Consider the following 13,145-nt stretch of genomic DNA (forward strand, 5'->3'; position numbering starts at 1 on the left):
ATTTTAAATCAGAGTTAAGTTAAAGATATAAGAAAACAGTTTTTCCTCTGAAAAAAAATACAGCTCTTAAAGATAATATGGGTTATCTTATTGATTGCTCTGCTTAGAGATGTCAGGACTCATGGGAAAGAGAATAATAGTGGTTTGAGAGAGCTTCTCTTCAACTAATCCTGAATTAAAAGTTTGATATATGTAAAATTTCCCCGCAGATGTTAGTGTTAGACTGTTAGTTTTCAATTTCATATGAAAAGAAAAACTGCCTGAAATTCTGCATTTGGTTCTCAACCTGTGCTATTTTAATTGCTGAAATAAAAATCAGGAAAATAATAATTGCTTGTGAATCTGACTGCTGGTTTGCACAGGAACTTTAAGAACTTTGGCCAAAGTGTGAATCACACTTTAAGAGAAAGTTTGAAGTTTGAAGTATTTGTACCAATGTGTTTTTATTTGAAGCTGCTTGGTTTGACATATTTCATTTTACTGATTGCCCCCCCTCCCCCGAAATCCATTTTCCTTAAACTCTAAGTTATTGTTTTGCCTTTTATTATTCAGTTGGGACTGCTTAACAATGTGTGTGTGTGTTTCAGTAACTTTCAAAACATCATTCCAGTCGCTATTTCATGACTAGTTCCTGAAATTTTGGAAGTGATTTTAGATTGATGTCTAGTGCTTGCTTTGTTATTTATTTCTCAAATTTACCTTGTGAATACCAACCCATCATCAAAGAGTTACACACCATATATACATTGTCAGAGACTCAAGTAAAGGGGTCCATAGGAAAGAAATATTTTGCAGGTGGCATCAGAAATTCACTTACTACAGGTTTTAGTGGTTTATTATATTCAGACCTATCTTGGCTTCTTTTATAAAGGAGGGATGGTGTAATAGGCCACTATCTGTATATATTACTATCTTTGCTCATGACTCATTCCTATAGAGTAGCTAATTAAGTTACAGAGATAGTGTCAGAGTGAGTAGTGTAAGAAAAGAAACAAACTGTGTTCTTGAAAATCACACATATTAACACACAGCAACTGCTGTTCAGAGCTCCTGAGCTCTATCATAAAAGAGTGCATGTGACTTCTTCGGGAATGTTCGAAAGTGAGGCAGATAGTTGGAGTTGAAGACATCATGGCACCACTATTTTTACACATAATGAATTTATGCCGTGCTCTGAAATCTACTGAAGTATCTCAGGGCCAACATACCTGGTATGTGTGGAATGCCAATCTAAGAAGCAGCTGGTATTTGATGTAGTTAAGGCAACAGATGTTTATTAATTGTGTCCTGTGTACAGAGTGTAGTGCTAGGTCATGTGGAGAATAAAAAAGGTTTAAAATATGGTCCTTTTTTCAAGAAAGTAGACCAGGTGCTTGAGCATTTGTTACTGAGTGTCAGGAAGTGTGTAGACGCTTTACGTATATTAATATGTAAAAGCTTGTCAGATAGGGCTTGTTATCCCTACTCTACAGAGAAGGAAACCAAAGCTTAGAGTTAAGTAACTTGCCCAAGGTCAAGGTGGCACAAGATTGGAATTTAAATCTGTCTTGCTTCAGAGCCCATATTCATTACTTCAGTAAACATTTATTGTGCACATCCTATATCCCTAAACTCCATCAGCTTCTAGGGGTTGCTACCCTTGGGGAGTTTAGTAATGTGATAAATACTGTGATAACAGTGCTGGGGGAGGACTACCTGCATGGTTAAGCATTAGTACAGGACACTCTGCTCTATGCAGAGTGAAAAGCTGGGCAACCAAACCTCAAAGTATATTTGAATCACCAGGTGAGTCTTAAAAAATGCAAATTCATGGGTTTCATCCCAGACCTACTAAATTGTAATCTATGCGGTTGAGATTACAGGTAGCAGTACTTTTTTTAAAGCTTCTCAGGTGAAAGATGACAGATAAGTATTGTACTATTAAGAAAAAGAGAGTAATTGTCCTGGACTTAGACTCTCAAAAGTGATTTTAACAGGGAGAAGGTAAACCTTAAGATGAGCCTTTTGAGATTAATATTTGATTGACTAGAAGAATAAAGGAATGTCATGATGAAAATGGCATTTAGAAAGATTTACCTGGCTGTTGCAGGAAGGTTGGGTTTTAATTTGGATGATTTTGTATGTGTCAGAGAATAGCTGCAGAGTCCTGGAAGACTTTGGATTTTCTTTTGAACAGAACTTTCAAAGTCATTGTATCATATTCATTGATTTCAGGTGATCTGACTGATTGAGATACACACACAGACACACACACATTGTTTTTCCCTTAAAGTTTGTTCATCTTATAGGATAAGTTCACTGTGATGTGGTAACTTAGGGTGCCAGAAATGGGTTTAACTTTCTGAAGATCAATGCTGTTTAGTAGTTTAGTAGCATCTCAGTAGTGTCTAGTCAGAATTTGAGCTGTAACTATATATTCTCTACTTCACAGACATGGTTGTCATTTTAACAGCATGGAAAAGAGGTGATTAAGGGTTTTTCAGTCTTTGAGAACCTGATGAATGCTGGGTACCCTCTTTTGGAAAAATACATATGCACACAATTGTTATTTCATTTCATTTCATTTTAGACATTCACTAGTCCTCTAAAGCCCATCCAGAGCCTCCTTAGGACCCACTGATTCCTGCCACAAGCCCTTGTATACAGTTCTTGGGTTTTTCTTGTCCATAGGTAATAGCACTAAGCACACAGTAGGTAGACAGTCTGTTGAAGAGTAAGTGAGTGAGTGAAAGTGACAGGAAAAAAATATGAAATCTTGAAGTCTAGAATGATATCCTCAGTGATCTTTCTTGGAGTTACTTCTTCCCAAGCTTTTAGTTCTGAAGTAGAAAAGGCCAAAGAGGAGATAGAGAAAGCAAAGAAGAATCATTTGTTTTCCTTTGTATAGTCTGACTGAACTCAAACAAGGCCTCTCTGGGTTCATTTCATAAGTAGGAAAAAGAATCATACCAATAGGACCCTTCTCTGAATGCCAACAAGCTGTTTGGCTACAGACATTATTAATGCTAATGGTTCTGCTGCTAAGGACTATGAAAGGGCAAAGGATAATTAGAATAGGTTACTTATCAGTGGATTTGGTTTTGTTTGCTCTGTCTAAATTTTGTGGTACTCTTGATGCATTGATAATAATACAGTAGTGTGTATTCATGGACTGAAATACTCACTGTGGTTAATATGCATGCTTTACCCAAGTTGAGCTATGTATTCAGGGTAATCCCAATGAGCATCCCAGCAGGGTTTTATGTGTATGTGTGTTTGGAAATTGACAAACATTCTAAAGTTTATGGAAATGGAAAAGACCTAAACTAGTCAAGACAATCTTGAAGAAGTTAAACTAATTTGGAGATTCAGACATCCAGGTATTGAAACATATGAAGCTATAATAAGGCAGTACAAAAATAGATAAATGGAATAGCGTCTATAAAGTGACATACACATATGTGTTCACCTGATTTATAAGATAGGTGCCACTGCAATCCAGAGGGGAGTGGATGGCCATTTCAATAAACCAAAATCAATTAGATACCCATTTGAAAAAATCTGGGTTTTCTTGGTGGGTCAGTGGTAAAGAATCCACCTGCCAATGTAAGAGACAAGGGTTTGATCCCTGGGTGGGGAAGATCCCCTGGAGAAGGAAATGGCAACCCACTCCAGTATTCTGGCCTGGGAAATCCTGTGGACAAAGAAGCCTGATGGGCTCTAGTCCATAGGGTCACAAAAGAGTCAGACACGACCTAGCAACTGAACCATAACAAGAATAATGAAAGAGGTCTACTTCATGACATATATATAAATCAATTCAAAATGGATCAGAGACTTAAATGTGAAAGGTGAAATAGCAAAGCTTCTGGAATGAAACAGGAAAATGTCTTCACGACTTTGAGATAAGCAAAGATTTCTTACCTAGACAAGTAAAGCATTGACTATTTTTTTGAAAAATGTTAACTAGGATGCCATTGACATTAAAAACTGATGCTCATCAGTTTAAGGGACTTCCCTGGTGGCTCAAGTGGTAAAGAATCTGCCTGCGGTGCAAGAGACCTGGGTTCGATCCCTGGGTTGGGAAGATTCCCTGGAGGAGGGCATGGCAACTCACTCCAGTATTCTTGGACAGAATTCCATGGACAGAGGAGCCTGGCGAGCTACAGTCCATAGGATCGCAAAGAGTCGGATGACTGAAGCGACTAAGTATGTGCAACACAGAAGTTTAAGAGAAAGAAAAGACAGACCTCAGACATCATCTGGCAAAAAACTTGTTTCCAGAATTTATTATGTGATAGAACAATTTTTAAAATAAATGTTTAGCATTTGAGGAAAACCATTAGAAATAAATATTTTACTTGATGTTTTTTCAGACTGTAAATTCTGTATTCAAACATTTTATATCTTATAAAGAGCTCCTCCAAATCAAAAATTTTTGCCCATCTGTAAAAGACAAGAATTTCACCAAAAATAGGATAACCAAATGGCTAATAAGCCTATGACAAATTGCTCAACGTTGTTAGTCATTGGGGAAATGTAAATTAAGATTAGTGAGATACTACTATATACGCTTGGACTGCAAGGAGATCCAACCAGTCCATTCTAAAGGAGATCAATCCTGGGTGTTCATTGGAAGGACTGATGCTAAAGTTGAAACTCCAATACTTTGGCCACCTCATGCGACGAGTTGACTCACTGGAAAAGAGTCTGATGCTGGGAGGGATTGGGGGTGGGAGGAGACGGGAACAACAGAGAATGAGATGGCTGGATGGCATCACCGACTCGATGGACATGAGTTTGAGTGAACTCCAGGAGTTGGTGATGGACAGGGAGGCCTGGCGTGCTGTGATTCACGGGGTTGCAAAGAGTCGGACATGACTGAGCAACTGAACTGAACTATATACTCACCAGAATGCCTGAAGTGAAACACTGACAATACCCAGTATGGACGAGGATGTGAATCAACTGAAGTTTATTGTTGCTGGTAAGAATGTAGATTTGTAAAACCACTTAGGAAAACTGGTGATTTGTTACTGAGTCCAAGCTTGCTCTGCTCCTCGCACTAACAGATCAATGAATCGGAGACAAGGTGCTGAGGCAAGGAATATGACTTTAAGCCGACTGACCGAAAAGATGGCAGACTAATGTCTCAACGTAACCATCTTGTTGGGATCTAGATGCCAGATGCTTTTATAGAACCAGAAAGAAAAGTGCTGAGGAACTAAAGTCAAGAGACAGAACAGAGAGGGAGAGGCAGTGAGGGAGTAAAGTGAAAAAGACCATCAGTCTTGTAAAACATCTCCTGGAATGGCCTGCCTGTGGAAGAGATGTTAATCTCTTGCAACCATTCACAGTGGGCAGAGTCAGATTATCTCTGTGAGCTGAACAAAGGCACTTTAGTTTAACAGTCAGGCAGAAGGCCAGGGTCTTCTGAGACAGGTCGTTTATGAATTATTATAATAACAATAGCAACGAACAGCAAGTCAAAGAAACAGGCAACACAGAGTCAGAATTGGTTGTTCTCTGCCACAGTTACTGCTCAAGCTAAATATACACCTGCCCAGTGACCTAGCAGTTCTCCTCTTTGGTATACTCAAGGCAAATAATTGCATATATCTACCAAAGAACAAAGAAAGTGAAGAGGAACTAAAAAGCCTCTTGAGGAAAGTGAAAAGGTTGGCTGGCTTGAAGCTCAACATTCAGAAAACTAAGATCATGGCATCTTGTCCCATCACTTCATGGGAAATAGATGGGAAAACAGTGCAAACAGTGTCAGACTTTATTTTTGGGGGCTCCAAAATCACTGCAGATGCTGATTGCCGCCATGAAATTAAAAGACACTTACTCCTTGGAAGGAAAGCTATGACCAACCTAGACAGTATATTAAAAAGCAGAGACATTACTCTGCCAACCAAGCTCCGTCTAGTCAAGGCTATGGTTTTTCCCGTGGTCATGTATGGATGTGAGAGTTGGACTGTGAAAAAGCTGATCGCTGAAGAATGATGCTTTTGAATTGTGGTGTTGGAGAAGACTCTTGAGAGTCCCTTGGACTGCAAGGAGATCCAACCAGTCCATCCTAAAGGAGACCAGTCCTGGGTGTTCATTGGAAGGACTGATGCTAAAGCTGAAACTCCAATACTTTGGCCACCTCATGTGACGAGTTGACTCACTGGAAAAGACTCTGATGCTGGGAACGGTTGGGGGCATGAGGAGACGGGGACGACAGAGAATGAGATGGCTGGATGGCATCACCGACTCGATGGACATGAGTTTGAGTGAACTCCGGGAGTTGGTGATGGACAGGGAGGCCTGGAGTGTGTGATTCATGGGGTCACAAAGAGTCGGACACGACTGAGCGACTGGACTGAACTGAACTGAACCAAAGGACATGTACAGAAATGCTCATGGCAGCTTTATTCATAATAACATTTAGAAACAACCCCCAAGTTTACCAGCAGTACTCTGGATAAATACTTTGTGTTATATTCCATTGATATGATGGTGCCCTACACATCAGTAAAAATGATGAAGAGTCACACATGGGTGAATCTCACAGGCATAGCAGTAAATGAGAGAAACCATACACAGAAGACTTGAGTTTTTATGACTCCATTTAAACTCCGTAAAGTTCATGGACAGGCAAAAGGAATCCCTGGTGATGAAAGTGAGAATAGTGGTAACCTCTGAGCAGGTGTGGGTTTTGACTAGAAAGGAGCAAGGGGGCCTTCTGGGATGTTGAAATCCTTAATTTCTTGATCAAGCTTTTACCCATGGAATAAAAATTTATCATGTTATGTGTATGAAAACTATTCAGATTATACACTACAATCTATCTTTTACTATATGTTACAGCTCAAAAAAATAACATTCTCTACCTTAAACAACTTAAAATCTATTGGGGGTGGGGTTAGGTGAGAGAATGGAGAGGTGGTGGGAGCTCCTTTGCTTAAATTTGGGATTTGAATTAATTAAATTTGAATTCCACAAACAGTTAAATTTTTAGTCTTTACATTTAGGATTGAGATTATTTATAGCAATTGTTTTATTGATAAAGGGTTAGCTAAAAAAAAAGAAAACCCACTAAGCCATTTACTAATGTAACCAGTTTTAGTGAATCTTCTAATATCACAGAGGTTAAAATTCTGAAAAGCAGCTACCACAATGAGCTTTTGTCCAACTCTTAAAAGATTTGAGAAATGTGCTGAGACACTGGTAATGACCGTTATTTCCGGACGGAGCTTTAGTTCAATTTTTAATTATACAAATCAGCTTGCTTTTTGTCTGTTTGAGATCCTCAGAGTCTTGAGTCCGTGGTATTTTGGGATACTTTGACTCTTTACAAGTAACCTCCTATTTACATCATAAGGCTAATCTCACATACTTTATTCCCATAAATAATAGAGGGGTTATAGAAGGACTTGGACTATTTAAATAGTGAGTCAGGCATTAAATTTGGGGTTTGAAACTCTGCTAATGTTCCTTCTCACTTAACTCATTTACATCACTTCTGAGATTCCTGAATCATCTCTAAGCACTGTTTTTGCCACCTGGAAACACTGAATGCCGTCATCTGATAAACATTTTGTGGTAGAAAGAACAAGAATATAAGACAATGGGCATTTAGAAAATTCCAGACAGAGTTTAAAGTATTATACCTTCAAAACCAAGAATCACAGCTAAATGCTTTGGTGCAAATGTCTAACCCTATTTTATATGACTACTGCAGAAAGCCTCATCAAATTTGGAGTAAGAAAGCCTCATTCTTCTCTATCAAGGTTTAAAATGTATGGTTGTCACTTTCCTTTAGATAACCTCTAATTATAGCAGATAGATTTGAAGTGTAAAATAGCTTTGTCTAATGGACGCTGTCACTCACTGCATTCTGTTTCCCCCCAAGACAGGATGTATGTTGTTCAGATACAGAGCTTAGAGTCCAAAAGATGTCAAGTAAAACACTAATTTCTAACTGTGTTCCTCAAAGCATCAAATATTCATGTTAAAAATTGTTCTATCACATAATGAGAAATGAATTTATGTGAATTTGTGACACCAGCTAATTATAGGTGTTTAAAAATATAGAAATGAAGTAATTTATCTTTCATATGATAAAAATTATTCTTTGCAGAAACTGGAAAATCTGTTATTTTCCATTTATACCAAGATTTCCAAGTATAAACATTTTAATTCAGGAAGGAAATATAGATATTCTTTATAAACTAAGAATACTCTTTATAAACATCTAAACTATTTTAAAACCTTTATACTTTTAAGTGAGTGAAATTTGCTCAGTCGTGTCCAACTCTTTGGGACCCCATGGACTATATAGTCCATGGAATTCTCCAGGCCAGAATACTGGAGTGGGTAGCCTTTCCCTTCTCCAGAGGATCTTCCCATTCCAGGGATCGAACCCAGGTCTCCTGCATTGTGGGTGGATTCTTTACCAGCTGAGCCACAAAGGAAGCCCAAGAATACTGGAATGGGTAGCCTATCCCTTCTCCAGCAGGTCTTCCCGACCCAGGGATCAAACTGGGGTCTCCTGCGTTGCAGGCAGATTCTCTACCAACTGAGCTATGAGGGAAGCCCTAAGTGAGTGAAGGCTTTTTCAATAAAGGAGGTTTCATTTAATTAAAAACTTTATAAAGTAACAAATTATTGGCTAAAAAGAAATAATAAAAACGTTTAAAATGAACAAGGGACTTCCCTGGTGGTCCAGTGGCTAAGGTTCTGTGCTCCCAATGCAGAAGGCCTGGCTCAATTCCTGGTCAGGGAACTAGATCCCATAACTGCTCAGAGTTCACATGCTAAAGATCAAAGATCCTGTGTACCACAACTAAGACCCGACAACAATCAAATAAATAAAAATACTAAAATAAAATGAACAAGGTTTCTTACATAAATTGCAAGGGGAAAAGAAAAAGAAATAGAGGAGAAGTTTATAGGTAAAACTTGCTAGATATGTATCAACCATAATAAGTAAATCCTCTTTAGCTCCTTATTTAGATTAACACTTTTTTTTTTTCCCTCAAAAAATAAGAAACTTAGAAATTTTAGCACTGGGTATTTGGTGTTGAAAAACATTAAATTTTCAGATTTGTTCATTGTACTTATTAGAGATAATTACTGATGAACAGCTGAAAAATTCTTCAAAAATATACAGGGAGAGTGGAGGGTATAAATGAATGGAGAAAAGTCACATGTAGATAACTACTAAGGCCAAGTCTTGATTACATGAGTTTTCTTTTATATTATTCTATACCCACTTTTATATGTTTGAAGTTCTCCATAATAAATTTTTTCTTGAAAAACTAAGCTAAAGGTCAGGAAATATGAACTTGTACTACACAGTTTATGTCCTGTTAAATACCTTCTTCTGTATCCCTTGAGCCTGATGTTTAGGTGTGACATCATAGACAAGGCTTAAAGGAGTTGGTAGACAGTTGGTGGGGGGGGGGAGGAAGACCTATTTGTTATGTTTCTGTGGCAGAAGTCACATTGGTAGTGTGTAGCTTTTATAAAGGACTTGAATTTCAGATACCTTAAAGTCTTTTTTTTTTTCCACCCTAGTGACTTCTTTTTCTGTACTTGGAATAAAATCCAAAACACTTACCAAAATTTAAAGAGGTTTTGTGTTATATACTCCTGCCTTTCTCTTCTATTTTATCCTAGTCTGTTTTCCTCCCACCCTCTGAGTTCCATAAGCACTGCCGTTTCTGTTTCTAGAATCCTCCAGCTTCTTTCTTGCCTCAGTGCTTTTACACTGCCTGACCAACTCCTGTTCACCCTGCAACTCTTAGTGTTCCTTCAGGGAGGCTTTTTCTTCCACTGCTTTGTACTTTTTCCCTTCATAATAATAAATGTCACAGCTCTGTTTTTGTTAACTATTTAATGCCTTCCTCTCCCCTAGTTGAGAGAGTGGGGTGGTTATTTTTATTCATCAGTTTTACCGAAGAGCCGCCCAAAGTGCCTCCCAGATAAAATACACATAGTAGACGTTTTTGAACAGAGGAATAAAGGATGGGTGGTAGATAGAGCTCTCAGGCTCTTGGAGCGAATCCGGTTGTTGGCAATAGGGCATTTCTTTCCAGTGCTGTCCTGTGCAGGTGTCCTGGTAGCATGTAGCATATCCCAATTGCCTCTCATATTGGTGTAGCTAAAATTGTCTTTGATAGTAATTTTACAAAGCCTATCTTAATGTTTCAGTGTTTCTTGATTGATAAATTTAGTTCATCTCAGTGGTCAATTATTATGAAGCCTGAAATCATTAATGAGTACTTTTTTGCATTTATGTCATATTTTGGTTCTTTTTTTTTTTCCTCTAAATTTTGCTTTTTTTTTTTTTTTTCCTTTCCCCAGGTACTCTCTGCCCTTGACATACTCCAGCCTCCACACATTGACTATTTTGAAGAAATGTATCCTAACCAGGGAATGTGAAAGAAGGGAACAATTTATTAATTAATTTGTTCCTCTAGCACCTTCTGGGGTTCATGCCTTGAAGTATATTAAATCTCATCCTTGCAGAAGTGGTTGAGTACCTAGAACCAGGTAATTTTGAAATCCCAAGTATCTGAAAAAGCTCAACATTATCAATATATCCTGAGTGGTGATACCACAAAACAAGAATTCTGAATAGATGTTTCACTTCATCCCCACAGCCTTGTGAGATAGGTTATTGCTATTCCTTTTTTGCTGATGAAACCATTGAGGCAGCTGTGTTGTAACAGAATTTGGTAAAGCCCTTTGTCACTGTACAACAACTGCCAATCGGTCAAGAAGATAATACTGCTCTCTTTTTTTTAACCACTTGGGTAAGGTGAAAATTAAAGAGAGCTCTTGAATACTGTAATTCTTGGTGATACTTCAACCTACTAGTCCTTTATGGAACTCATCCCTCTGTGCAGTAAAGGGTTAATTCAGTGAAACTTGGGGCACCCTACTCCTACACATTTTCAAGAAATGACTGACCTTTGACCAGCTCCTGGCTGATAGAGTGTATACCTCTTAGTGTTCAAAAATGAGATCTTGGGCCAAGCAAGATGGTTCTGACACACCTTTTCTTTAAACATATATAAACAATTAGGGGTTTCTCTGGTGGTCCATTGGTTAAGAAACCACCTTGCAATGCAGGGGACACCAGTTCAGTCCCACATGCTGCAAGAAATCTTTTTTTTTTTTTCAACTATATAAAATTCCTAAGGATGGAAGGATTGAGAAAGTTTTTCTTCTCAGCTATAGGTTAGTAGTAGCAACTGATGTAAGAGCATTAATGATTCCATTTGCTAGACTTTCTGGCGATAACATGGCTCCTGATTGAGGAAAAGAAGAAAGCTGATAGGAGCAGGGCAGTACTTGTTTCATTCAGCACAAGTAACTTTCTACGTTTGGCTAGGAGCCACCACCTTTATTTCCTTTCTGTTGATGGGAAGGGAATCCATATATTAGAAGGCATTCCTGTGAGTGTGTAAAATCATTTCTGCCTCTTCAGAAATGAAGAAATTTTCTTTATTAAATAAGAATTTTACTGGATTTACAGGTGTGTCAAGGGTCCCCAAGATTACTCTCAGGTTTGATGATTGGTGAAAGAACTCAAGGACCCAGGAAACCTGTTCTACTCACAGTTACAGTTTATTACTGCAAAAGGATACAGATTAAAATCAGCAAAGGAGAAAGCTACATGAGGCAGAGTCAAAGAGAAATGAGACACAGAGTTCCAGTTGTGCTTTCCTAGTGAAACTGCACAGATAGTGCTTAATTCTCCCAGCAAAAGTGTGTGACAGCAGGACTAAAACATTATTGACCAGGGAAACTCACCTCAGCCTTGGTGTCCAGGGTTTTTGTTGGAGGTCAGGGAGCCTTCAGGACTGACCTTAGCTACTCAGTCTTTAGCCCTCCTCCCTTCTCACCCAGAGGTTGAACTAATACAGCTGGCCCAGGGCCCCAGGTGAATGAAAACAGGTGTTCACCATAAATCACATTGTTAGCATAAGCCATCTGGTGTGGCCAAAGCATCAGGTATGCTAAGACATTCTTATGAGGCAGGATATTGCAAGAGTTCAAAGGTTATTTCTCAAGGGCCAGTCCTAAAGACTTATGGAATGTGTAAAAATTTGGGGCAACCCAGAGCTGCTGTTAACCCTTTATTGCACTTAGGCCATCTGTGGGGAAAGAATGTTTTCATATAAGATAATTGGTGAATATGGGTATTTTTAATAAATATCAAGTATTTGTAGATTTTCTTCACTGAACACGTAGCTAATTCATTATATCCTTGTCTGTTTTGTCTTATAGTTCAAGCATGAATTCTTTACATCAGGCATTAATTTTTTATACTTGGGTTTGTTATTCCTTTAAAATGTATACTATTATAAGGTAGAAATTCTCAATGCTTTTTATTACTGTTGTTCATAATTTGAGTTTGGGAGATCCTAGATTCATTATTATTTCAAATACTTGCAGAGCAGAGAAAATTTAGCACCATTACGGTTTAAAACCATGGGTGGCATAGGTGATGTAACAGCTATTGGTAGCTGATTTCAGCCGTTTCATTAGCTAGCAGAATGTTTCGTGAAATGCCTTTTCCTCAAATTGTTCGTGAATGTTTGTATTAAAAGCCTTTGTCATGAAATATTTGTGGAACCCTCTAGTACACCATTTACTTAAATGTTTTACTTATTTACCTTTAGGTTAAAAGATTGACACCTGTGCTTTCACAGTTACTAGCTGGCTACAGATGGAAAAACCTTCAAACCTACACCTCAGTATTCTTTTATGTAATTTTTAGCATATGTAGAATGATAGATAGAAAAAAAGGTGCTTTTCGGTGGTTGTGCCATTTGGACAAAAACAAATGCTGTTAACATAAAAAGAGTTAAACCATAGCTGCCACAGGATTATAAAGACTTTCAATAAAGAAGACATGGTGAAGCTTGGGGTACAAAAATACTGAAATTAGGTGTTTTAGAACAGCTAAATGGAAATGTTTAGCTGCTAAATGGAAACGTAAGAAATGCCTTAGTTGCATATGTGCTCTGTCTGATTTTTCTAATATCCTAAATAGAACATTTTCTGTGTCCAGTTCTTTTAATACAAATAAATATGTTATAGCCAAAGCAAAAAAAAAAAAAGATTTCCCTCAGTTTCCCTCTGAAAAATAAGAAAACTTCTGC

At 38.0% G+C, this 13,145-nt stretch overlaps 1 protein-coding gene across 2 annotated transcripts in view; it reads left to right on the plus strand.

Annotated features, from left to right (window-relative positions):
• NLK (nemo like kinase) overlaps positions 1–13,145 on the plus strand; it is a 137,068-nt gene that overhangs the window by 73,065 nt on the left and 50,858 nt on the right. For both annotated transcript variants that reach the window (XR_016035469.1, XM_055401711.2), the window contains exon 3: positions 10,336–10,391. Coding sequence is in view for 1 of the 2 variants with exons in the window: in XM_055401711.2 (XP_055257686.1) it covers positions 10,336–10,391 (56 nt within the window). In the remaining variant the exon portion in view is untranslated. The remainder of the gene's footprint in view (positions 1–10,335; positions 10,392–13,145) is intronic.

This window comes from Moschus berezovskii, chromosome 20 (assembly GCF_049115385.1).
Source record: "Moschus berezovskii isolate FMDL1 chromosome 20, NW_MosBer_1.0, whole genome shotgun sequence".
In the NCBI taxonomy this organism is placed as follows: Eukaryota; Metazoa; Chordata; class Mammalia; order Artiodactyla; family Moschidae; genus Moschus; species Moschus berezovskii.